General features: G+C 39.2%; 2 protein-coding genes across 8 annotated transcripts in view; both read left to right on the top strand.

Moving 5' to 3' along the window:
• ctnnd1 (catenin (cadherin-associated protein), delta 1) overlaps window positions 1–12,045 on the top strand; it is a 38,039-nt gene extending 25,994 nt beyond the window's left edge. For 4 of the 6 annotated variants that reach the window (XM_041784615.1, XM_041784618.1, XM_041784614.1 and 1 more), the window contains 11 exons: window positions 396–513; window positions 1,873–2,029; window positions 3,451–3,468; window positions 3,759–3,824; window positions 4,060–4,187; window positions 5,446–5,596; window positions 5,728–5,923; window positions 6,048–6,241; window positions 7,085–7,135; window positions 7,268–7,350; window positions 9,493–9,586. In XM_041784615.1, coding sequence (XP_041640549.1) covers window positions 396–513; window positions 1,873–2,029; window positions 3,451–3,468; window positions 3,759–3,824; window positions 4,060–4,187; window positions 5,446–5,596; window positions 5,728–5,923; window positions 6,048–6,241; window positions 7,085–7,135; window positions 7,268–7,350; window positions 9,493–9,552 — 1,222 coding nt within the window. In that variant the 3' untranslated portion in view covers window positions 9,553–9,586. Of the gene's footprint in view, window positions 1–395; window positions 514–1,872; window positions 2,030–3,450; window positions 3,469–3,758; window positions 3,825–4,059; window positions 4,188–5,445; window positions 5,597–5,727; window positions 5,924–6,047; window positions 6,242–7,084; window positions 7,136–7,267; window positions 7,351–9,492; window positions 9,587–9,962 lie in introns of those variants that run through there. The other 2 variants (XM_041784617.1, XM_041784616.1) reach the window with 2 other exon arrangements.
• Window positions 12,046–12,202: 157 nt separating this feature from the next.
• On the top strand, window positions 12,203–27,073 carry LOC121507717 (BTB/POZ domain-containing protein 18-like). Of its 2 annotated transcripts, none has more exons than XM_041784032.1 (7): window positions 12,203–12,340; window positions 13,101–13,219; window positions 13,722–14,713; window positions 16,002–16,097; window positions 20,129–20,651; window positions 21,547–23,439; window positions 26,279–27,073. In XM_041784032.1, exons 2-7 carry the CDS (start codon window positions 13,117–13,119, stop codon window positions 26,659–26,661), a joined length of 3,990 nt encoding a protein of 1,329 aa, XP_041639966.1. In that variant the 5' UTR covers window positions 12,203–12,340; window positions 13,101–13,116; the 3' UTR covers window positions 26,662–27,073. The 2 variants fall into 2 exon arrangements, with proteins under 2 accessions (XP_041639966.1, XP_041639967.1); XM_041784033.1 differs by having other exon boundaries at window positions 21,547–21,675.
• Window positions 27,074–27,225: the final 152 nt, after the last annotated feature.

A 27,225-nucleotide genomic window follows, 5' to 3' on the forward strand; every position in this document is an offset into this window, starting at 1 on the left:
GTTTTCTTTCTTATTCTTCTTTAAAAGCTTTCCACATCAATGGATGGAAAACTAAGTAGGTCTCAGTTTCCACTTGTTTCCATCCATCAAGTCCTGTTAGAGCTCTTACCAGCACTGAGTCACAGAGCAATTGAAGAAATTGGTCCATAGCTGTAACTTGATCTCACTGAACTGTACTCCCTTTGTAAACCAGTAGGTTTAACAGGAGTTTCATTCAAACATCTATGGGGGTGTGTGTAAGCATTGTGTGCTGGAATCCTTTTCTACTCATTTAAATCGGCTCTTTCCATTCCCCTTTAACCTCCTAACTACCCCATTAATGCCTCTAACTATCAAGATAGCCAATTTTTCCTTTGTTTGACTTTATTTTTCTTTTCCTCTTAACTTTCTCCAAGGAATGTGAGTTCGGAGCGAAGCGAGGCAAGGAGGAAGCTAAGGGAGTGCACAGGATTGGTTGATTCTCTCATGTACATTGTCCAATCCCAGATTGACTGTAAAGATGTTGATAATAAGGTATGTAGACCATTTTTAGACTAAAACCTTATTTGCACAGGACTAGTAATACCTAGGGACCTCTAATAATTTGTAATAATCTCAGGGGATGTCTGTTTTTTTATCCTGTGTGAATCAACCATGTCTGTAATTTGCGGTGTAAAAATTCTGGGGCAAATTAAGTACTTTATTTCAGCGCACGTAGAGGTCCACAGATAATTCTAATCCCTCATAAATAGGCATCTTTATAATTTTGGATGTTTTTTTTTTTTTTTTTTTTTTTACTGGCCTTGCAGCCTTTTGTGCTCCTTTTTCTGATCAAAAAACTAATAGAGGCCTCACGGGGTTTACACACATACATTATAAATAGTATTTTGCTTTCAGTTAATGTCAGCATATATTTGTAAAAATGGCTTTGTATGCACGTGAACACCACCTCACTTTTCATTCGCACAGCTCTTCTACTCTTCTTTTAAGCGCCCGATCTTATAGCAGTATCATTTAGCCGTTCCTTACATGCATAACACAATTTACGACTAGAAAAGTGTCGCTCATCACTGAGTGGTTGGGCTTCAACAGCTGATCTCCAGGAGGAGGGTTGTTGTGGATGCATAATGATCCAAAATGAATAGAGTGCAGAGTAATATTCACAGCATTAACTACATAAAAACTGTTAGAAGCAACAGGAAAGGTTCAGATTTAACATGAGGTTAACAGTAAGTATAGGACTAATGAAGAAAATGTCACCTGCAGAATGTGATGTGCATGACATTTCATTTTTGCATGAATTTGGAAATAAAAATTGATTTTGCATTTTCATTGCTATGTTCATGCAGCACTCTTATGGTTTCCTTCAGAATTTGTGTAAATTCTAGTACATTGTAGACTTCGCTTACCTTGTGCAAATGCACTATGCCAAACACTGACATCAGGGGGTCATTCACAAATTACCCGAGGTCCCTAGGTAATACTTATTCCATACGAATGGGGCATAAGTGTGTTAACAGGTGCTTGGAAGTATAACTGAATATAGGGAGGCAAAGGATTACTTGTGGTAATGAAGTTGCATTGCAATGTAGCCAACAGGCTTTTTTACAATATTGAACAATATTTGCAATAAGAAGACATCAGTAGTTCTTCATTGAGTTTCTTTTTTTTATTTTGCTCAAAATCCTTGCATAAGCCTGTTTGTTAAAAAAAAAAATTAAGAGTGCAGTACAATATCAGTTGAATACTCTTCTCATATAAGCACAAAATGAAATAGTTTATGATGTGCTCTGATTGGATGATGTGCACGACTTTGTTGTCTTTGAATTCTAATGATATTTTTCTTAACATCTCTTCCTCTATCACCCTGCCTTTCCTCCATCCTTGATTTAGTTGATAGAGAACAGCGTGTGTCTGTTGAGGAACTTGTCCTATCATGTGCATAAAGAAATCCCAGGCTGTGAGCGCTACCAGGAGGCTGTGCCCCTCAACCAGGGCCCCGCCCCCTCCAGCCAAAAGGGTGGTTGCTTCAGCTCCCGCAAGAGCAAAGGTCAGTGTCAGAGAGAAAGACAGACTGTATTTGTTCAGTCAGTAGGAGGAGTATTTGTGATGATGTCATCGTTGACAGCGGTGTCTTTGCAGACTGATAGAACACACACATACACAAACACAAATACACACTTGCACAAACAAAACCACTCACTCACACAGGAATGTGAATAATTTCCCCAGCGAGAGAAAGCTCATCCTCTCTCCTGCTGCTTTCTGTTTGTGTTTCACTGAGAGTATTGATTTGTTTCTGTCTCACCTACACTCCCGTTTACTGTCCATTGTCTTGTCTGTGTTATAAAATAATGTGACAATGAACACCTAGGTCAAATACTGCACACTTGAAACTGCTAGTTTTCTTATTTTTAAATCTCCTTTATACTGACATAGAATGAGGAGGGATAGAAACAATGAAATGTGGTTTAAAATCAGTAAGGACAAGAGAAATATGCTAGTTTTACATCAAAAACATAATGGGTTAAATTATAGAGACTGCATGAAAGGGAAATTTCAAGAAAAGAATGGCAAGCACAGTGAGGAGATATACAGTGCTTAACAAATTTATTAGACCACCCTAAATTAACAGCATTGGGAATTGGCAAAATCATTTTTTCTGTTTCTGCAATGGTCAATACACCAATATGTAGACGCTCTTTAACAGAAATGATATTTTGAATGCTAAAATATCATTATTGTTATCCATGAATTTTCAAATGTACTGATTTACAAAAAAACCCAGAAAAAATAGTAAAGCACATGAATATTTCTTGATTAATATATCAAATTATAGTTATTTACTTGCATTCCTGAACAGAAAAATTTGTTTTAGTGGTTGAATGTTATGCCTGATTCATTTCTGACTTCTCAGAGAAGCCCAGTGAGCCGGCTCAAATTTGGATGAATTCAGTTTGAAATCTCTCATTTCTGTTCAAAATGATAAAACGTGGAGAGCTCACTGAAAATGAAAGAGTCCGCATTAAAGCACGTCACGATGCTGGACGGTCTTTGAGACAAATATGACAGGTGGTCTAATAAATTTGTTAAGCACTGTATATCTAATGCAACCAAACATTTGCACAGCTTGAGGGTTAAATGAATACTTTTACAACAGATGCATACTTTTGTGTATTGAATAAATGCTGTTTATTAAATATAATGTTATGGTGTGCATAACAGTCATAAGCTTCTGTGTGCTTTCATTATCTTTATTAAGCCTTCATACTTGGCATGTCACATTGCTGATTTCTGTGTGGGGGCAGCAGTGCCGCTGGGATGAAGGCAGGTGTTATCTGGGTGGCTCAATCATGGCTGCTTTCCTTTTACTTACTGTAAATGCTTTCTCTTCCTCCCTTGCTGTTTTTACCCTTTTTGCCCCTTCCTTTCCTCCTCTCCTACTCTCCCATTTTTCGAGTTGGGCTACAGATGAGTGGTTTTCCAAAGGTGAGTTCTTACCCTCTCTAAAACTATGCTGCTTCTGCCTGTTGTAATGGTTATAGCACTAGAAAATAGCTGAGCTAACATGTTGATGTGACTGCCTTAGTACTAACATGCACGCCCTCTTTTCACCTTGAAGGGACAGTAGTAAAATACCCAACACGCATCCCTGTATTTCATCATTGCATAACCAAAGTAGAAAAAATGTACTAACACTGGAGCTAATCCTATACAGACATAGTCAGTTGTATTCGATTTCTGTTTCCAAGGCTGTAAATGTTGATGTTTGATTTCAGGGAAGAAAGATGAGGATGCAGCTGCAGATGTAATAGACATTCCAAAGAGGACAACACCTGCTAAAGGTAATTAAAGGCTCAGCTTTTTACTTAAAATGATGATGCAAAAAATGAGACTACTTTGCACTTCTCTGCACCCTTATTTGTCCCACAAAAATAATATTCAACCTTCTTTTGTGCCTCTTTCCTCCTGTGTCTCCTGCATATTTCCCATTAATCATATCTGCTGTGTTCATTCATTTCCCACATATATCATCCTCCTTCTGCTGCATGACCTCGTACCCCTCTTTCTCCCCTGTAGGCTATGAGCTTTTGTACCAGCCAGAAGTGGTCCGGATCTATACCTCTCTTCTAAAAGAGTCCAAAAACTCTACTGTGCTGGAAGCCTCGGCAGGAGCCGTTCAGAATCTGTGTGCTGGACGCTGGAGTGTAAGAACTGCTATCCTCTAGTATACTGTCATTTATACAGCAAAATTAAATCTAAGCAGGTGTATTTGTCCAATAAGAAAATAGAAAATATATAGTTAAACTGTTTTTAAGCCTGGTTGATAATGTGCCAGATCAACTTCATAGTTTGCCCTGGTCTGTCTGAGCGTCACGTACTTGTGCATTGGTGTTTACACATCGTTCTGTGATACTCTGCCTAAACAATCCTTGGCATTTTTATGCCAATTCCTGATCTTGTTGCCACATTTCCTGCTTGTTTGTCTACTGGAAACCATGGCAACTGAAACAAAGTGTATCATGTTGGCATTTGAGTTGATAGATATTGAGCAGTAGTTGATGATGCTGCAGTTACTGCAAATAAGAGAAGAGAGACATTAGAGGAATGAAGAGTACAGACACGAAAAATTGCATGTCTGATATTTTAAGATGCCTTGTTATATCGTAGTCTGCAGCCATTCATCCGTCTCTAGAGATCTCATTCCCAAAGTCTGGGTCAGTACTCAAAGTTGGGTTGTTGGGGATCTTTTGGGGGTTCAGCAAATGAGTTTTCATAATTTCTTTGCAACAGTATTCAATGTGACATTTATTTCTGCAGTACACATTATAGCCACATGGGGGGCTCTACCTTGAAACACCCACCTCCTCCACCATAAACAAGGGGAGTTGCTATATACCTTTTTGACAGGATGGTGGATAGAACAGAAAATTGAGTCAAACTTGGGGAATAACATGCAGTGCAGTGGGTTGGGCTTTAACTAACTAACTAGCAAACTAACTAGGTCACTGGTGCCTCAATGTATTTTTTTTTTTTTTGCTAGAAATTAGATCTATACATTTGCCTAGATTTTAATACTGTGAACTGAGATTGTCCCAAGAATCAGTACCTCAGTACTTGTTTATTACCATGTATAAAATGATGAAATATTTTTCACTGCAATAGAACTAAAGGTTCCAAATACTTTTGTGAACCAGATCAGACAATTTTTCAATTTTCAACCAACCCAACTTGACTGAGCACAGCAAAATATTGAGAATGGGATCCTGGCCTGTATTTAATGGTAGTCACATGTGGTGCATAGCTTAAACAACTGTGAAAAGGGCCAGTGGATATTTAATATTGGCATGTGTTCTTCAGTAAGTTTGGGTTTTCTGTCACGAATTTGCTGCTAGACTGTTACGTTTTGTCAAAGATTGAGCGGCAAGTTCACTGGATTAATGGGATACCTTTGTGTCTTTTTAGTATGGAAGATACATCCGTGCCTTGCTGCGCCAGGAGAAGGGTTTACCCATGATGACTGAGCTTCTGGCACATGGCAATGACCGTGTAGTCCGTGCCATGTCTGGAGCACTCCGCAACTTGGCCATTGATGCCCGCAACAGAGATCTACTAGGTGAGACTCAGAGCTCTGTGTGACAAAATGTCCTGCAGCCCCTGAAGATTGTTTTTCTATCAAGAGCATGGTGTCAGTATTAATCTGCGTCTCTATTTTCAACACTTCTTCTTGTGCTTTTATGTCATCAGGTAAACATGCAGTGCCTCACCTAGTGGCCAACCTGCCGGGTGGTGGTCAGAGTCAGCCAGTGCGAGCACTGTCCGAAGAGACAGTGGTGTCTGTCCTGAGTACACTGCAAGAAGTGCTTGGCTCCAGCCTGGAAGCTGCCAAGACACTCAGGGCCTCACAGGGAATAGAGAGGCTTGTGCTCATTAACAAGGACGGGTGAGGGATGATAGACTATTTTTAGAGGTTGTCGTTCTTTCTTTGAGTTTGGAGAATGCTTAAACATGAGTTTTGAAATGATTATCTTTATTTTCTCTTCTCTCCTGTGCACCGATGTCAACAGAAATCGTTCTGAACGGGAGGTGCGTGGGGCTGGCCTGGTGCTGCAGACAGTGTGGGGCTACAAGGAGCTGCGACGCACTTTGGAAAAAGACGGCTGGAAGAAGACAGACTTCATGGTCAACCTAAACCCACCAAGCAACAATACCAGGGCCAATGGAGGTTATGAGGATAGCACTCTGCCACTCATAGACAAAGGTGATCATTTACAGGATCAAATGTTTAAAAGATGAATGAGCCAAAGCAAGCCCTCATTGTCCCCTGAGTTAAATATTGCTGTCCAATTTAAGAATTGTTTGTACAAAAATTTACTGGTAGATGTGAGCCTCCTTTGTGTTGACATTTAACCGTACATGATGCATATGTTTAACTGTCAGAACAGATTTATGTTGAATTTTGTCCCTCTTTTTCTTAAGCATTATTGTGTTTTTTATCTTTACTACTTTTCATTTTAATTAACACGTATGCCCACTTCTGAAGAGTTCGAACAGATCTCTGTAAAATATTGAGTGTGACTTACAACAGCTTTTCATGTAGGGCTTAGGAATGCTCTAACTTCTGTGTTTTTCAAGCAACACAAGTTGTGTATTTGACTTGCGCTCCACAGAGCTTAGAGACTTAACTGTTGCAGTGTTTCAGAGAATCAGCACTTCTAACAGATTCTCTGTGTGTTATGGTAAGTTGTTTGTGTACTTTGTAGAATTATGTAGGAGCTGCAGTTAATTCTTTTGTATTAGTCTCAACCTGTTGACATTTCTGGGTTGCCATTACCCACGTTTATGCAATGTTTACTTTTTAAGATCTTATGCACTGATTATACAGTTTTCAGACTAGCCCAAATACAGAGCAAAGTAACATAAAATATGTAGTTTGAATACTAGCTGGCTCATGTCTCACACTTGAAACACTTACAGAATACTCAAACACCTACACACTTTTCTATCTTTGGCAGGAGATGGTGTAGCTGTTAACACTGCCTGTGTGAGGGAAACATTAAACAGTACAAACTGTTGCTCATTATGTTATGTCCTTCATCTACAGGAGGAAAAGGGGACCGAAATGAAATGATTCCAATGAATGACATGGGACCAGGCAAGTGTGACCACAGAAATTTCAAACACAACCAACAAAATGACGAGCTTTGACTACACCACTGTGAGCAGTTGTGCAAGACTCTTGCTTTACCTCTGGTACCTTATGGTTTATAAAACTTTTCCTCTACAGATGCCTACTCCACACTGGACCAGAAAGGGAGAAGGAACACTCTGGATAACACTCTTGAACCTGCTGACAGAGATGCAGTACAGGTATATCACATGCACACCACAACTGCCCTTCACACACATAAGCAGCATGGCTGAACTCAAAAGAGCATAAACTCTGTTACATACTTCTGCATTCCTCTGCATATCTGAGTATAACTTCAAGTACTCAGAACAGACAATTTGAAGACAAGATCAGGATTTTCAGGTACTTTCTGTGCAGAATAATCCCTGTTGCAGATGTTATGCTCTGTTAGAACCAGGCAATACTGCACAAAAAAGAAAACAGTTTAATGGTGGTCCATAAGATCACAGCTGATCCATGATCTATTTATATCACCCTGTATGGTTGAAGCTGCATATGATCCATGGCTTGATCAGCTGTTGAAATAGGAAGTAAATGGTTTCATGTTAAGTTTTTTAAAATGTATTAAATGAAAGTAATTCAGTGTTTCACTCTCATTTTCAGTATTTATCATGCAGGTATCAGTGGCGCAGTCAGAAACTTGATGGAATTAACTATCTGCTGTAGTCTCCCTGTGTTTAGTCCAAAAACGGAGGATCCAGTTAGATCTTGTCCCAACGCCCCTCTCTTGTTTAGTCTGCCTCACACAGCACATGCTGCATAAAGTTTCCTCTTAAAAGTCTCTCACAAAGGTTGAGGTCACGTTTTGTCTCGTTTTCATGCTTCAAAAAGCTACAAACAGCAACAAAACTGCTCTCGCCATCTCTCTCACATACACACATAAACAGCATCACCAGCAAACACAACTAGTAGCTAAAAAAAAAAAAATATTCAGTGCCATTTGGTTTACCATAGGTAGGCCTATTTACTGCTCTTTTATTTACTTAAAGAAGGCAAATCAAACAGGTATTTCTATTTTCATGGTAATTTAAGTTACTGACAGTTTAGGAAGGAAAAAATGGTACAAAGTTGGGGATTCTGCTTGCGGTTTTGCTCTCGCTGTGGGATTGTGTGCAGACATACAACCAAAATATCAAACATGCTAGAAATTCATCTGACTAGTCAGGAGCAGCCGGCAGGGCTGTAACTGCCCACTTTGCCCCTCTGTACACCCCACGATACATGACACATGATCAGGCAGAAAGTGAGCCCGACTTCCAAGTGAGTCTAAGTGTGTCTAAGCCTATTTCATGTGCTCAGCCTTGTCAGTGCATGAATGAGGGGAGAAAGGACATTTTTATAGATAACAGCAGGTATCAGTCATGGCTAAGTTACTTTTTGGACATTAAAAATGTCTCCCATTTGAAAAACAAAAAAAATCCAAAAACAAATTAAATTGGTGTCAAAAATCCTTGATCTGATCCAAACTGGAGGATTTGTAGTCTATAACACTTGTTAGTACACTAATAAGTTAAGACACAGGATTTTTAACTTAATTATGTTTAATTATAAGTTTTAAACAACCTAAATTAAAAAAAAGATGGTTAAAGAGCCTGAAACGATAGAAATAGGCAAGTCGAAATGTTGTAATGCCTAGTGGGCAAACCAAATCACCAGAATTGCTGCTTGTTGTGAGTGTTTGACAAGACATAAGAGAAACGCAAAAAACTTACTTTTATCATAAAGTTAATTTTAAGTGTAAAATTATATTTGTTAAATACTTTCCCTGACAGCTGCTACTTTTTCCCCAAACATCTGTCATAGTTTCTAAAATAATTCATGCAGTACTGAGGCTGTAATAACTGCAAACTTGAATGGTGGAAATTTTAGCAGAGAGTGAATTTAGTTCGATATGTGATGAAATGGTTACCGACATCTCCACTTCCTTCTAAAAATGATACCGTGTGAACAAATATGCTTTCACACGCCCACAGACAGCATGTTGCTGCATGTCTTGTTAAAGCACTACACTTGATGTGTGTCTTGCACATAATTTCTCACAGGTGTTTTTTCACCTGAAACATTACCTAACATCAAACTAACCACTAACACTTTTTTCTTCTCTCGTGAATATTTTATTTTACTAAAATTTTCTCTCTTGTTCCTTTTTCCCCCTCTTCAACAATTTATGCCCTTTCTCTTTCTCTTTGGATTCTCACTCTAATTTCTTTATTAACCCCTTATCATGTGGCCCTTTTCTGAATGTCTCTGTTGGTCTCTATCTCTTTCCCTTTTTCTCTGTCTACACACTCCACTCTTTCCTTTGTGTCTTTCTTTCTCAGGGAGGGATGTATGGGGAGAGGCAGGCCTCTTTGCCTCTAATGGATTCTTACGATGGTTAGCTACACCCACTGTCACACTGCATGTCAGCGCATGGTATGTGTGTCCCACCAGCTGCTCTCCACTCACTGCATGGCCTAATATCTCAGTTGTGTATCAAGAACTATGACTTTGTATGTTTCATATGTATTGCCAGTGTTATTGAGCATCCATTGTAATGAATTTGGACTATTATTTATGTTCTCCTTAGACTTTTTTTTTACGTCTCTTTGCACAGTTTGTGAAATTTGTGTCAAACATGTGTCCACTTTCTCGCCAGCAGCCACTGTTTGGAGTTGTATTTTTTTAAGCCTCTTCTGTCTGAAAAATCTGAGTTTTTAAATGTGCGATTATTCCCACCCAGGCATGAGTTTTGCACTTTAGCTGGTCCGCGTGATCAATTCCGACACTTGTGCCTCTTCTTTTCTTGCAGAAAAACTGATTGTGTGCATCACAAGACGACAGCCTCCTCCCACCTACTGCCCTTGCTGAACTGACAATGAGGGACCACTACACTATGGGTGGAACTACACACCATCTTTAACACTCTTCTGTCCCTCTCCACTCTTTTGCAGCCCCTCTCTGTTTCTCTTTCTCTCTCTCTCTCTCTTTGTGACATTCCTTCATTACAGACTAACTAATGAAACCACAAGGAAAAACTGATGTGGATGCTCTCTCCGTGTGGACAAACTGGACAAGACACTATGACCACTTTGTTAACTGCGAGTCGCTGAACTCCAAAACACTAACCACTCAATCAGATACCACAGCTACAACACTACAACTCCATGTAGCAACACGACAACTGGTTTGGACAACACTACAACAGAGACTGGATTCATCCTGTAACTTTTCTATTTGTTGGAAATCAGAACAAAGACTGATGAAGCTAACTGAAAAAGAACTTTGGGATCAGAATAGGACACTTTTTGGTGAAATTTTACATAATGGCTTGATACTCTGGAAGAAATTGAGAAAAGTTTTGTTTTGATTGCTATTTACTGAAAAAATACTATCAACAACAAAGACAACCAATGTTAAATGATTTAATCAGGCGTGTAAAGCTTCTGCTTCTGTTTTGGTAGTGGTTTTTCCTCTTCTTGCTTTGCTCTGTACCCAGTAATGCACATGTGCCAAATGACACTGCTAATGCTGCAACTGCCAATACTGAATGCGAGACCTTCATACACTCAGACTTTTTACAGCAGCTACTGTCACCTGCTTTGTTTTGTGCTCCGTTTGTGTCGGTGACAGTCCATTGCCAAGATGCATGGGGATGCTGCGTTTTCTGTATATGATTGTGAGCTACAGATTTAAGAGTTGAAATACTAGAAAGGGTATACCTTCAGTCATAAATGGAGGGACAACAAAGTGATTGTACATCTTGTTGAAATAGACACTACAGTCTTTTCTGTAAAATGTAAACCCCTAAATTATACTGAAATTCTTGGGAGATACCACAGAAATCAGTAGGTGCATTACTTTTTATCTGCAGGTCTGTGATCTTATGAATGTGTACCAACAAAACTCACTCTGAAAGTATCCGTTTGGGCTAACTGGAGTGCCTCGTCTAGTGGGTTTGCCCAACATTACAAGGGTAACCAATTAAGGTGTCTTTTTCCAGCAGGTTACTCTTGTTGGGATTACTGTATATAGAACTCAGCAGTTTTCTATTCTGCAAAGTTATGGAACATGTGAACTTGTATGTATGTAAGAACTGATTTTTGTCCTTTCGATTGTTTTTTATAAGGTATAAAACTATTGAGTTCTGTATAATTTACTGCTTCACAAACCCATGGCCTACCTGGCATTAAACAAATGGACGTAAATGAGAGAAGACACAGTATTGTCTATTTTTGCCCATGTTTCTTAAGCCCAGTGCTTGTTCTGTAGATAAATGAATAATCTTAGTGCTGAGTGAGATGTAGATACTTACTGAGTGGATGATTAAAAGAAGCACTGGGGGGTATACTGTGTGTTTTTCTCTTATTTTTCTCCTTTTCTTGGTTTCTGTGCTAATTATAACAACAGGATGCATCATTTTCTCATTGCCTTTTTGAGAATGGACTGACAAAACGAGGAGAATGAAACGAAAGCAAGGGTTTGTGTGAAAATCTGCAAGGAGGCATAGATCACAATTTGCTACCAGTCAGTGGAGGAAAGAAAAGCACATTTAAACTATATATACAAGAGAATATTTGTTGATTTAAATAGTTTTATGTATTTCTTTTTAATGTGGATTTGGGTTTAATTGTTTTTGGGTGCTCTGGGTGAATGCATATGCAATCAATTTTTATGTTGAAACATTCAGTTAATGTCTTAATAAAATGCTAAACAGGTTAGCTAAACAAAATCCTCCATCAGTCACCAGATACTGGAACACTAATGGGAAAACTCTGATCATTGACTACACCGTAATCTCTTTGCCTTGGCTCTTAAAGTTGCACATTCTCATTTATGAATGAATTATGTAACTAGCAATACTGTTTTTAATAAAAAAAAAAAGAAAATGATTTATCAGAGCATGTTGTTCCAGTTGTCTTTTGTTCATCGAACAATAATCAATTAAGAAAAGTTTACTTTATTGTACAGACCGGGAGAACACTGGTGGCTGTTTCAATGTCGTTTTTAACACTTGTGTAATTAATGGGCCAGTAGGTGTCGCTGTCTGTGTGCGAATCATTATGTATGAAACAAATGCAGCAAACGTGATAACATGCGATTTATATAGCACGCGATTCTCGGGCTTTAAATTTGTGTCATTGCTTGGAACACTGGTCAAGTGTCCAGCACGTGCAACAGATCATACAGGTAAGTCTAATTGTCATGCTAGCGCTACCTCGTGTTAGCTTTTGAATGTCAGCTTAACAGATGGCTTAGCTGACAACGTTGAGCTTCATCGTCACATGAGCGTGAGTGCAAATTGGATGATAATTGGAACGACTAACTGTGTTAAACCTCGGTTTTTATTGTGAATAATGCGGATATTGCATGTTTTAAGCAGCTTTTTGTGTAATGTCAGTTAAAATATATACATGTGCTAATGTTTAGCCACATTTTAGCCACAGATTGTACTGCGTATCTCTGACTAACAAAAGGAAAAGAAATGAAATGTCAGATCGGTTTTCACTGTCTGACTTAGCCCTTCTCATTACTTTGCGGTTATTTAAAAAATTAAAAGTATTGATTTAAGTGCAAGTCACACTTTGCAGGAAGTACATCAAAGTTGCGCGAGCTTGCTTGTGTTCCTCCACGTGCAGCGTGTCTATCACATGAATCTATAAAAAAAGTCACCAACTCAAGCTAACTTAGCAAGGTTAAGTTAGAGGTTGCAAATTTTACTGCAAGTCTGCAGTTCTCCTCTTATATGAAAAAGGTAAAAACATGGAAATATTTCTGTTCACGTTTTTTTTTCTTGAAGAGTGTTGATTCATGTTGATATGGGTAGCACTTGATATTATAAGCTCAGTTTTTAAAAAGATCATATTGGTAGGCCTTAAGTGTAAAGATGGTACAAACAGCAGAAGTTGGACTTCACTATGACCTTTGACCCTCTCCTTCTTGCCACCAGCGCCCCCTATGTCAACATGCAGAAGTACCATTGGCCAGGATTTAAGAGGCAGCTTCTTGCAGAGCTGCAGAAACAACAGAACAGCGCCCAGTTTTGTGATACCCTGTTGCAAACTGAAGGTAGGGGTAGGCTCAATACAATTAAATAGGGATGCACGATATTGTCTGTCTTATATCAGTATTGGTAGATATCAGCCTAATAAGTGAAATATTGCTGATTTTTACAACCAAACTTATGGATATAAAAAGTGCCTGTCAGCTGTAAATATTGGCTGTACAAACAAAGTTAGAGGAGTTTTAGGTTGGGTCAACAGACAGACATCAGCTGAAGTCTTGTTCTTAATTCATCAACATTCCTGACATTTTAAAAGTGTGTTTTAAGGACTGAAAATTATTACTTTATTCCTCTTAAAAATCTTAAGTTTAAAAAACGGAAGTTTGAACTACATATAAATATCAGTATTGATATTGGCATTGGTTAAATTCATTTTGTCAAAATTGGCATATCAGATATAGTGCATCCCTACAATTAAACATTAGTACAGCATCCTTAAAGGTTTAACCGATAAAAGAGCTGAAATGTTTTCATTTTGTGGTCTTTTGTTTTCTGTGTTTTATAAAGGTATCTCAGTCCCAGCCCACAGTTGCATCCTTGCAGCCCTCAGTCCTTACCTGTCTCGGAAGCTGTCAGCATCAGCCTCCCCTCCATCAGGCCAGAAGCACCAGCTCCAGCTGCAGGCTCTGAAAGCTCAGACCCTGTTGAAACTTGTGGGTCTACTTTACTCTGGGGAATTAGAAGTAGAAAGAAGTGAGGAGAAAAATGACATCCTGTCTGCAGCCTGCCAGTTTGGGATCACAAATCTTGTTGGAGACCAAAAAGATACGGAGGCAATGGAGAAAGAACCCCAGGACGAGGGTTTGCATTGTTGCAGGGACATAGAAGAAGGAGGCTGTGAAAGAAATAAAATAAGAAAAATGCAGGATGCGCAAGTACAGTCAGACATTTCCATGGGAAGAACTGAAGAAACTCTAACTGAAGAGAGAAGCTGTGTATCCGTAGGCACACAAACTGTTGTAACTGATGAACAGGCTGATAGCAGTTTTTCTTTTTCCACCCAAAGTATAGATTCACCCCAAGAGCCTACATCAAGTCTTTTTCGGAGTACATCACAGACCCAAAACACAACACTGGAGCAAGACTTCAGCTCAGCTTCCTGCCCACCCATTCCCGGCATGTCCGTTGAGGCATCAAGTGATGGAGCATCTATATTACACCAATCCTCTGATAGTGTAACAAACTCCACATCAACTTCAGCTTTATCCAACCACAGGATGGCTTCCTCATCTTCTCCATATGATAGGTTGGACTCCCCGACACCTCACGTATATGGCACATACCAGCAGTCATCTGAGAGGATAAGAAATGGCAAGATGGCTGACAGTAGTGAGAATACAGGGCAGCAAAAACTCCATTCCCATAGGAATATTATGATGGGAGCAGGAAAAGACATGGCTAAAGAGAAAATGCAAGATCATGAAAATGCTGGGATGAGGAGCCTGGCTAAGACGAAGCATATGCAGCAGGTGATGGAGGACACACAAATTTCTATCAAGGTAAAAAAAAAAAAAAAAGTTTAAAAATGTTTAAACCCCAACATGGCTTGCTTTGAATTCATATTGATTATAAAACATGTCAAAGATAGAATTTGCACCATCTTGTGGTAGTGACTTCACCTTTTTAGACCAAATCAAAAAAATACACTGCAGTAGAAAACCTCAGAAATTGAGATGTCTTTACCTTAGAGCAGGGGTGTCAAACTCAAGGATATTTTAAATCACAGGTGTCAAACTCGAGGCCCGTGGTACAGTTGAATCCGGCCCGCAAGATCATACGATCTTTCTATTATTACTGGCCCACCAGTATGAGGTCTGCAGATTTCCTCCTGTAAACGTGTTAACTTTGATGATTTAAAATATCCTTGTTAAATAATAAAAATCTGAAAAGTAAAGAGTTAAAGAAATTAGATTAAAAGGAAAAGATAGGAAGGTGGGAAAAAAATTAACGTTGTCATTTCATATTTTCAATTTTGCATCTCACAATTCTGACTTAAGCTTATGATTTTAAGTTAATTGATGTTTTGACTTTCAAGATTCACAATTCAAAATTCTAAGTCATATTTTTACCTTTTATACTTGTGATTTTGACTTTCTATCTCATTTGTTTGCCTTTTAAAACATTCTTTTGCCTTTAAATTTCATGTTTTGACATTTTGAACTGATAAGTTTAACTTTATATCCAAACTTTGAGCCTTTAAACGTATCATTTTGACTTTTTTCATCTCAGAATGACTTATCAGTGTTATTTATATTTTTTTCATATTTTACTAATGGTGAAAATGAGGTTGACAGTTTATGGTTTAATGTTGACCTTGTTAGGCTCTTAGGTAAGGTCTAAATTCAGAATCTGCAATTGACTTTCTCAATCCTGGCCTAAATAGTCCGGGCCTCAGGATTTCTCATCGGAGCAAATCTGGCCCAGGACTTAATATGAGTTTGATACCCCTATTTTAAATCATCAAGGTAAAGTTTACATGTTTACTGGAGGAAATCTGCAGACCTCATACTGGTGGGCCAGTTATAATAGAAAGATCGTATGGTCTTGCGGGCCGGATACAACTGTACCACGGGCTGGATTTGGCATTGAGATTTAAGTTTGACACCTGTGCCTTAAGGGAAGCGTAAGTTTGATAATTTAATGCATCTAGTTTACATTTTACTTAAGTAACTTTTTAGTTGTTCTGTCTTTTCACAGATGTGTTTTTTGATGTCCGTTGATTGTTGAAACAAATGTTTATGAAACCAACTTATTGTTTTGAACACAGTTGTGCCTCCCTCTGTGCAGGTGAAGCTGAGGAGGAGGACCAAAGGAGAAACATGGGAGGTTGTGAACATTCAAAATGCAGATGATACTTTGGCAGTTCTTACTTCTTTGCAAGAGGTAAGTTGGCATGACTGTTTCACAAAAAACTAAATCCCTCTCACTGTGGTTTGATTGATGCTGTATCAGTGATAGTTAAGTTGTAATTTGAAGCACTTCATCTTTTAAGTTTTTTTTTTTTTTTTTTTTTTTTTACTGTGAAACACTTTTTTTAAATAGCGATGCTATGCTGCATCAGTTTAACATTGGTGATGGCGGATATCTGCCATCTTGCCAAACAGTGGCCATTGGTCAGTCATGTGGTCTGAACCAACATCAGTAGCTAATGTTGTAGATTGTCTTCTTCCTGCTCCTCTCTCAGCTCCTCAGGAGACATTTGGTGTTCTTTACAATAAAATGGTGTGTATACATCAGTATCAGCTTAAATAAGTTTGGAAATATCTGAAAATCTGATATCAGCGAAAATACAATATCCTGCATCCCTTCTGAGTAGTATCACTTGATGGTTGGATGGGGTCATGGATCGCAGTTGATCCATGACCCATTCAGGTCAACTCCCATGGTTTGGACTGCATGGGATCTGCCCATTAACAGGAAATTTATTAGCAAGGTGCACAACTGATGTTCTGCTGCTAAATCCTTCTGTGTACTCTCAGTTAAATGAAGGAAACATAGAGTAATAAGCCATATAGTGGGGGATATTTCATTGCGAATTGTTTCTTTGTTCCAAACACTTTGACTTTCCCTCATTTCACCCAACTTCATTTATCATTCAGGTATCATGCACTACACAGGTGTGCACAACATCCATTCCAACTTAACATAAGTAAACTTACAGCCTGCTGTGTTCTGGAGCCGTAAACCCAAGCAAACAGACTCTTTTACAGAGGCAAAGAACAATTTCTGTTTCAAATGTATTTCTGAAGTGCTGTTAAACAAAGCAAAGAATTTTTAACAGTTTTTTCAAAAATCCTAGTTTTTTTTTGGATGCTGAAATTATTTTACTTTTCAAACAGACATGAAAATATTCCACAAAAAACAAAAACTACCAGGGTCAAAATTATTAGCCCCCCTAGTTCTAGTAGTCAACAGTGTCTCCTTTTTTGCTGGATAACAACCGGCAGTCGTTTGTTGTAGTTTTCAACAAGTCTCAGACATGTCTTCTGAGAAATCCCAGCCCGTTTTTCTTTGGCAAATCTCTCAAGCTCCTCCAGATTTGATGCCCTTTTGGCATGGACCTTTGTCTTCTGTTCACCCCACAGATTTTGAATGCGATTTAAGTCAGGGCTTTGTGCAGGCCAGTCAGTAACGCTTACTTTGGTCCTCTGGAGGTAGTTCTTCACCAGGAGGGACGCATGTTTTGGGTCATTGTCATGTTGGAAGAAAAAGCGATGACCCAGACCCAGTTTTTTTGCTTTCTGCTTCAGGTTTTCTTTCAAAATCTCCACATATCCTTCTGTCTTCATGGTTTTTTTCCACCTGGACAAGTTTTCCAGTTCCAGATGCACTGAAGCATCCCCACAGCATAATACTCCCACCACCATGTTTCACTGTAGGGACAGTGTGCGTTGGGTTGTACACCTCTCCCTTCTTTCTCCAAACATCATCAAGGTCTTTGTGGCCAAAGAGCTTCAGTTTAGTTTTATATGACCGAAGGAAATGTTTCCAATATTCATAATCCTCCTCCAGGTTGTCCTTAGCAGAATTCAGTCTGGCTTGAAGGTATCTCTTCTGTAAAAGGGAAATTTTTCTTGGTCTGCAACCTCTCAGTCTGTTCCTGTACAGGGCTCTAGTGATGGTCTTCTCTGAGACTACAGCTCAATCCCAATTCTCCCCTTAACCCTCAATTTTAACCCTCAGTCTCAAAATGGGCAATCAAAATGTCCCAATACTCCTGAGATTTAAGCTTATGGGGTAAGATTGAGGGTGTTATCCCCCTCTGTTTTGAGCTGTTCCTGGACCTCCCTTGGTTTTGAGGGTGATCACTCAAAGAAAGATGGCGGTGAAAGCAGGGAGGAAATTGAGCTATGAATGTAAATTTCTGTGGTAATAGAGATCTAAAAATTACGAAAATCACTCCAATATCTTAGTTTAATGATATTTCATGGATTATTTGCCTTTTCATAGCGTAACATTTACTTTAATTTTCATGATCATAAGCCAGCAACTGTGCGCGGACAAGCCTACGAGGATGTCTGGAATTTTAATGCCTTGTCCGGCGTCCGGCTCAGCCTCAAGCCGGATGCTTATTTGTCCTCCTTTGGAGAAAGTAACGCAGCATATTGTCTATTCCTCTCTTTCTCTGCACAACAGTTCAGTGTTTGTGTGTTAAATGTGATCCTGGTATTATACACTGCCTGGCCAAAAAAAACAGTCGCCACCTGGATTGAACCTAGCAAATAGGTACGAGCCTCCTAATGGATAATTACTGCATGGGCGATTATCTTTCAGCTGGCAACAAGTTATTTAACCCCAGCTGATGCAACGAGTAACTCCTCATTTCTTAAACAATGGATTTTTTTCTTTCCTAATGGCACGGGCATATTCCAAGATGACAATGCCAGGATTTATCAGGCTCAAATTGTGAAAGAGTGGTTCAGGGAGCATGAGACATAATTTTCACACATGGATTGGCCACCACAGAGTCCAGACCTTAACCCCAATGAGAATCTTTGAGATGTGCTGGAGAAGGCTTTGCGCAGTGGTCAGACTCTCCCATCATCAATACAAGATCTTGGTGGAAAATTAATGCAACACTGGGTGGAAATAAATCTTGTGACATTGCAGAAGCTTATCGAAACAATGCCACAGCGAATGCGTGCTGTAATCAAAGCTAAAGGCGGTCCAACGAAATATTAGAGTGTGTGACCTTTTTTTGGTGGTGACTTTTTTTTTGGCCAGGCAGTGTATATACAGCGTTGACCAAACATAAACTTTACCTGGCCGTCACACATTAGTTATATATTTTTGGAAATTGGTGCAATCCGTGATCAATAAAGTGTGTTTGGTGTCCGCTCGCTCTCTCTCTCGCTCTCTCCTTAAACTTGCTGCACAGACACTTTCATCACGTCTGTCCAGTAAACCACCCGTTATTTTGTGACCTCTCCTGTCAAATGTCAACTTCTATCATTGTTTAGTTTGTGAATTTGTGATAAAACTCTGAAGTTAATGCGCTGGTTCTGATCAGGAATGAATTGACGTTGTCAAACTTCCTTGTGTAGATCAGCTGTTTTAAAAATCAGATTGCAGGTGAAAATAAATAAAGAAAATGTGTATTTTAAGGTGATTCAACAAAAGATGATAACACTGAAGCAGAAACATAGAGAGGAAGGGAAAGAAGCAAAACGGATGAGCTGCTGTGTGTGAGGGAAGGGGAGATGTGCAGGGGTGTGTGTGAGCGGGGTAAGGGGGGCCAGATCATCTGGTTTATATTATTTTTTATTTTGAGGAGAAAACCCCAATAGAGAGCTAATAAAGTGGAATTAATGTTATGATGAAAATTATTAACCCATAGTGACCACTTTTTTAGACAGATGGAAATGATAAATATCCTTATTATTGCAACAAGGAATATGATCATTAAAATCAGTGATAATTTTACTAACCAATAACTGTGTCTTTTGTACGCTACTAACTTGGGCTAAACTGCAAAGACTTTCTATTTCTCATTATTGTAGGAATAGATCCTTTAGTTATTTTAAGATACTTTTGAGTATTGTTCAGTGAGTATGTTTGGGCACATCTCTCACTAGTTTTCTTTACAGTGTCTTTGAAACATTTCTCTGCCTACCTCTGCCAGGCTTGTTCTGTACTGTGTGGCTCTCAGTGAATTTCTTGATTATACTTCTCACTTCAGTTCTTGACACTATAGTGTGGAAATGTTAGTGTATTTAACTTGCATTATTAGAAATCATGAAGATGCATTTAATTTTTCTGTGTTGTTAAAATGTGCAGATTGAGTTATGGCTCACTGAGGAGTAGAAAAATTAAACTGTTTTTTTCTTGTTTTGTCTGAAAAAAATTGAAAAATTTTTGGAACCTTTTCAAACTGAAATGTTTGACCTGAAGCATCTTAACTTCTCTTTCCAAAGGATGTGTCCAACCAAAAAAGGCAACAGACAGCTCTTACAAGTGGCACGCCTCCGTTGTCATCTGTTCAGATGGATTCAATTACAACACCACATACCCCAGCTCTTCAGCCAGCTACCACCAGCTTCACTGAACCAACGCCCCTTCACAACAACACCACCTCTGACTCCCAGACTCTGTCTAGTGACTGCTTCTCGCCAAACCAAAACGATTCACTTGAGCCAGCCTCAGTCGCTCAGACTCAGGGACCCGTGGAGGACTCTGATGAGCAGATAGAGAAGCTGCTGGAGGACATCATGATGGGTCTGAACATCCTGCCTAATTTAGAAAGAGACCCTAAGAAGTCCCATCGACTTCAGACTAGCACTGATCAAGCAGCTGCCACCTGCCAGATAGTCCAGACAGAGAATGGGGGAACAGAGAATGGGGGAACAGAGATTCAAATGCATTCTGGCATTGGTGCAGCAGGGTGTGGGTGCTACCAGGAGTTTGGGACACAAATTGTCATCTCTTCAACAGAAGCAGGTATCAAAATACTTTATTTATTTTCTGTTTCTTAAAAAATTCCTCTGACAAGTGTGGCGTCTAATGCATTATTGATCCATTGTAGGTTACTGTGTATCCAGTGTGCCAGCAGAAAATTGTAGAGGGACATAAATAATCTTTCCTTTGGTAGTTTACATTTCAGCACAACACTCTGAAATAAATCAGTCATAATTTCCAATGTCTGTATATTAGAAATAGACAATATGCTTTCATCAATTATTAAATAATGGTAGAGGATGACTGAATGATGAATTTCACTTCAGCCTGAAAAATTTTCTTTTATCACTTGTCATTTTCAAAGCCTTGTAAGTTCATAGTAGCATAAGAGTTTTCTTCAGACACAGCTGCAGTGTCAGCAATGAGGCATGTAGTAATACGTTCATTACGATACTTTTGGCAACCTACAACAGCAGTAACTATTGGCCATTGGACAATTAAGTTGGTGAGGTTATAGCCAACAGACCAATGTCAGCTCAAGTCTTTTTCATTATTCATCATAATTCTTTACACTTTGAAGTATATCTAAGGACAGCCATTTGTTGATTTGTTCATTAAGACACTTTAAATTATGTGTTTTAGTGACTGAAGTGTTAAGTTTGAACTAAATGTCAATACTGATATCTGAATTGGCTTAAATTATTTCGTAAACATCTGCATATCTGCAGTTATCCAATGATGCATATCCCTAATTACATTATAATGTGCAGCTCTAATAAAGGCACATATTTTTGTCAAAATTTTGTTTAAAGGAGAAAATAAATCTCTGTGAATCCAAATGTAACAAGATATTAGACGTCACATTACCCACATGCCAGGCACTTAAGCTTTTTTGACCAGAGTTTGATTAACTGGGATTTTTCCATCTGTTACATAGGTATCCATGGTTGTTTTGCCCAGCCCAGCTGCTCAAGCCTTTCATCATCAACCCAACAGCAGCAGTGCTCTCCTCAGTATCACTGCTCTGTCACCTCCATGGGGCAAAAAGATGGGCTGAACCATTTGGGTATGGCGCTATTTAAAAATCAAAATCCTAAACATGATGTATCTGCAGCACCAGCCATAACCAAAGCTTTCTATTTAAGTGGGCAAAAACTTCATTACCCAGAGTGCACTCTTTATAAGCCTGTACAAGAAGATCAGAACGTCCTGGAGTTTTTACCCCTGACAAATGGAAATGAGGCACATTCCCCACTTGCTGTTTCTGTACCTTGCATGGATGAATTGCGGCTTCGTCCCTGTCTCTCTCCATTGGAGCCATCTTCCTCAGAAGCAAACTATCAGCCTAACCTCAGTGGCCCAACAAATTGGCACAACAGAATCCAACCCCAGCCAGCTCTTCACAGGCCTCCATGGCTCAGTGAAGACCCTGTATCACTACAGTATCCCCTCAGTGCTATCACTCACAAAGAGAAAGTGAGTGGTAGTGGATCTTCACAAGATAAGAACTGCAGCTTTTGGGTTAAGCAAGGGCAGAAAGATCTGAAGCGGATTCCTCAAAATGGAGAAGTCTGTTCAGAGTCAGGGCATGTAAACAAAGGAAAAACAATAGATCAACACAATGTTGAAAAAAGGAAGACTAATCCCAGGAAGAGGAAGGGAGATTTAAAATGCAAAAGAAGTGACTCTAAGGGAGATGCTGCGGCACCCAAAAGGAGAAAGAGAAGGCAAACAAGTGAAATACAGGAAGCTGCAGGTTCTCTTGCTAACAAAGAATTGAAAGTCAGCGATGGAACGAAAAGTCAGATCAACCTGAGTGTTTGTTCTGTCAGCCTGTCAAGCAACAACGTGCTGGCGAAGGAGAGAGATATAGCCTCTAGTTCTTCAAATGTGCCTGCCCAATTTGCAGGAAAACCAAATGATTTGTCAATCATTCAGGAAAGTCTGGAAGAAAACCCCAGGGAACCCAGCGGTGGGATCAGGACCAGGAGCTTTTTAAAGAAGTCTCAAGAGACTCAAACTAACACTATCCCAGAACACAGCTCTGATTTGAAAACAATGGTTCACAAAGCTAAGATTGAAAATAAAGATGATTCACTTCCCAAGCGGAAACGTGGAAGGCCACGGAAAATTAAGCCTCAAGAGAATCCAGAGATCTCTAATGCCATCGCTGAGCCAAAGGATGGCACTGCTGAAAAAGAACCAGGGGTTGACAATAGTGTGTCAAGGGGGGAGGAAGACGAAAAGGCAGAGACGAGGTGTAAAAAACGGAAGAGAAAGAGAAAGGAAGAGGATGTAGTTCCTATGGATGAGACCCTATGTGCTGAGAGCACAGGCACAACACAGACCGATATCAACAACAACAAGAACCCAGCAGTGAAAAAACCCAAACGGCCTCGGATGGTCTCTCTACAGGAGTTTCAAAAGCTTTTAAAACACCGGCACTTCAACACAAGGATGTCAAAAGAAAGCAGAGACAAGAATTTAGATAAAACTGCAGGAAACACAGAAAATGAAGAAATAGTCCTGGGTAGTGGATGTGAGGAAACAACCCGGAAGACAGAAGATGATATTATTCCGCTTGAGAACACAGGTGAGGCTGAAGAGTCCCGCAACATCTTTAGTGTCACAGTGGATCAAAATCAAACTTTGAACAAATCTGGATCTGGGTGCAATGAGTCACAGCAAGATGACGCACGAAACTCTGCTGGTAAGGGGACCAGTTTGTCTGCTGAAGAGCGATATTCTGTGTTTTCTTTTGACGTTTTGGAAGAAGAGGTCGAAAAGTTGGCAGCAGAGGCGGAGCAGCCACAGGTGGATCTCCATGAAGGTAACATGTTTGTTCCTGTAGCTGTGGTGTATCATGGATTTTAAAGCTCCTTTATTTAACAGCCTGTTGTACTCTGAGAGAAATAAATTGAAAAGCAATCACTGTCACCATCTAGTGGTAATACATGCCATCAGTGTAGATGAACACTATTTGCATTTATACCCAAAAAGGTATCACGTGTATATTGACTGTCATGCAAGAAGCTATGTTCATTTACTTTCCGACATCTATAAACAAACAACTAAAAAGTACTCTATCACAAGTAGCCCTTAAGCCAGATTTTAAATAAATGAAAATACACATAAATTGTCAGCAAGATGTCCTTAAAATGTCTCTCAGACTTCCATTGCACAGTTAAATGGCAGATACATCACTTAAAGTGATTTATTCCTTTTTTATTTTTATTGCTATATATGCTCATCGTTGAGCTAGTTTATTTATACTCTTTGGTTGCACTATTTGATACTGTTACAGTTGCAATCAAATTTTTCAACCCCTATTGCAAATCGGGTTTATAGTGAAAATGTACAGACTTTCAGCGGTTTGCAATGAACAAATTAAAAAAAACGAACTGAAACAGCTCAACACAACTAATGCTTCAAGTGGTTTTCACACATCCAACTGAAAATGCAACTTAAAACAACTTCTCCAGTCTCATGATTGTTCAACCCCTTCATGGCAAGCATCTTAAGTACCAAGTAGAGCACCCTTTTGCTTCTGTGACCTGCTGCAAATGAGATGCATATCCAGACACCAGCTTCTGGCAGCGTTCCTGTGGAATCTTAGCCCATTCCTCGTGTGCAATGGCCTCCATTTCAGTAATATTCTTGGTTCTGCATGCTGCAACTGCCTTCTTCAAATCCCACCAGAGATTTTCTATGGGGTTCAAATCAGGCGACTGTGATAGACATTGTAGAATCTTCCAGGACTTCTTGTGCAACCAAGCCTTGGTGGAATTTGAGGTATGCTTGGGACCTTTGACCTGTTGGAAGGTCCAATGACGCCCAGGTTCAGTTTCCTCACAGACTGCATGACATTTCCTTCTAGGATTTCCTGTTACTTCAAAGAATCCATCTTGCCTTCCACACGCTGCAGGTTTCCAGTGCCAGAGGATGCAAAGCAGGCAAAACAGAAAAATAAGTCCGCACACCAGAAGCTGCTCCAAAGCTTGTCTGATGAAGGGCTGGGGCCCGAAACTTCACATGTGGCGATGATCTTCATCAGATAAGCTTTGGAGCAGCTTCTGGTGCTCAAACTTTGTTGACCCCGTGATGATTTAAAACGCGTATCTTCCTGACAGACAGACTGCTGCTGTCTAACTTTAATTCTCTTCATAATCTAATAAACAGAAATTACTGACTACTAACCCACCCAATAAAAAATATTTGTAAAGACGTTAAAAAAATGTCTCCACTTTGTCTAAACAACGTCTAGATTTAATTGCAAAGTGAAAGGTAAAAAGCTGTAATTTCAGGTCATTGAAAAGACGTTTCTATAGAGATGTTGCCGTAATACGTCATATTTTAAATGACTATTATTGTGCTAAATATGGACAAAATCAGACGGACAAACATGGCTCAATTTCCTACCACTATCTTTTGACTAAATTAAGGCTATGACTGACCGAATTTAGCCTGAAAAATGTGTAAATGATGTCAGGTTTTTGGTGGGAAAGGGAAGATTTAGATCTGATTCTTTTGATTTTTGAGAGCTTTTAATATGTTTTATGTTTGAAGGTGAATCAGGAAACAAATCAAATATTAAACTCCATACTTATTAACTCTTTATTATTGATTTCAATAAATGTATTCTCAATATTTCACTCTAAATTCTTATTTCAAACCCGTTTTAAACCCAGCCCATCAGTTATTGAGCCTTTAAAAACTTTTGATGTTTATATTCTCTTGAGAGTCCGTTGAGTCCGTTTATCGTCGGTTATAAACTCTGTTTCTCCTCCATTATTTTTCTTTGCTGTAGTTGTGAAGTTTCGCTGACATAGACTGTGTAGCAGCGTCCAATCAGAGAGTGATATCCAATAAGGGGGCGTGTCTTGAGTCAAAAGAGGTCCGGGAAGCCTGCTCTCATGTGTCTCTGCTCGTCTGTCTTCAAATCTCAGTCCTCAGTCTTATGGCTTCAGTCTTAAAACAACTTAAGGGTCTGTGGGATGGTCTTTAAGATGGCAGATCAGAAACTACTCCCGGTTCGAGCGAGGACTGAGGGCCAAAAATTAAATGACTTGGGATCCACCTAGCATCTCTAGGAAGATTCAGTGCCTTTGCTGTTTCTTTGTATCCTGTTGCTTGTTGTGGGGGATTCTGTTCAGAGATGAATAATTTTGAAACTGGAGAAGTAGTCGTAAGTTGCATTTTCAGTTGGATTTGGGGTAAACCACTTGAAGCATTAGTTGTGCTGAGCCATTTCAGTTCCTTTTGTTTAGTTTGTTCATTCCAAGCAATAAAAAAACCTGATTTGCAATGGGGGGTTCAATAAATTTTATGGCAACTGTAGATAAAAAAAAATGTTGCCATTTCTGGAAAGATTTTTTTCATCTTTTTAATATGTATTTTTATTTTAATTCTAACTGAATAAGAATTACTTTAAATGAGACAGTAGAATCGGTTTTTGTCATAAGAAGCCCTCCATAAACCATCTCAAATTACTGACCTTCTCAGTAGTTTTGAATGTAAATATCTTGTTTTTGGCAATATCTGGAAACAATGAAACATGAGGACTTGTTTCAGGCCACAACCAAAACAATTTCTATTTTTTTCAAAGCATCCTCAACTCAGCGCTTTCACCAAACATTTTTGATAATCCACTCTACCTCCTTTTTGTGTAGGACAAGCTTGTGATGAAGCAGTGACAGATAGAAAACAGACTATTGATAATGATGGCTTCTTTGGTGACGACTCCTATCTGCCACAAGAAGGCAATAATATGCCACCGGACTACAATCTGAAGCCCCAGACCCCCAAGACAAATGGTCCACCGCCACTAGATGCTGATGACTGTCAGAAGATCTCAGGTTGTTTCCCAACAAAAGAAGATGAAGGGGACGATGATGAAGTAGAGGTCGATGTCCTGCTTTTCTCCCCAGACAAAGTGCCTCGGACCAGATACCGTGAAACCGGAGCGGAACATACGGACATGGTTCTAGAGGAGGAGGAGGAGGAAGAGGAGGATGGGAATGAGATTGATGTGACTGGAGACGAGGCAGAATAATTGTTTATCCTCAAAAAAAAAAAAAAAAACTGGGATTGTTTTTACTCTGACAAGTTCAATCTTTGAGCTTATTTAGCCTTAACTTATGTTCTAGTTAATGGATGTTCACATGTATGTCAGAGTAAGTGTGTTTTGTCCCTTTTTCTCTTTTCACCATCTGGGGATTTTACGCTTTGTCCAAGGAAAATCAGGCTGCAGGCTAGTTTTTGGCCTTCCATATAAGGTTTATTATGTTGTCCATTAGCAGTATGCTTTGGCATTAAACTAATAGGGAGCTTAAGTTCTTAATGTTAAAATTTATCTTTATTTATCCTTTATATTTGTAAATAGTTTAGACTAAGTATGACTAGTATGTATGTGATGTTAAATTTCCCTCTGATAAAGGACCCTTATTTTGAGCTCAAATTTGTAAAGTTTGTTTGATATGTACAAATTAAAAATTGTTCATTAAAAAGTCTGTCTGTACTTGCTTGTGACCAATATGTTATGTTTTTTGTTCACATACCAGTAGACGGTAGAGGGCGCACTCCCTCTAAATGCTGTTTGAATTAAACTTTATTGACA

Source organism: Cheilinus undulatus, linkage group 4, assembly GCF_018320785.1.
Source record: "Cheilinus undulatus linkage group 4, ASM1832078v1, whole genome shotgun sequence".
Lineage (NCBI taxonomy): Eukaryota > Metazoa > Chordata > Actinopteri > Labriformes > Labridae > Cheilinus > Cheilinus undulatus.

Excerpts from the sequence above, each read along its gene's own strand:
- LOC121507717 (XM_041784032.1), top strand. The coding sequence starts at position 13,117 with ATGCAGAAGTACCATTGGCCAGGATTTAAGAGGCAGCTTCTTGCAGAG. Across the intron at positions 20,652-21,546 it reads CATCTCTTCAACAGAAGCAG|GTATCCATGGTTGTTTTGCC; the intron begins GTATCAAAATAC and ends TCTGTTACATAG. Across the intron at positions 23,440-26,278 it reads ACAGGTGGATCTCCATGAAG|GACAAGCTTGTGATGAAGCA; the intron begins GTAACATGTTTG and ends CTTTTTGTGTAG.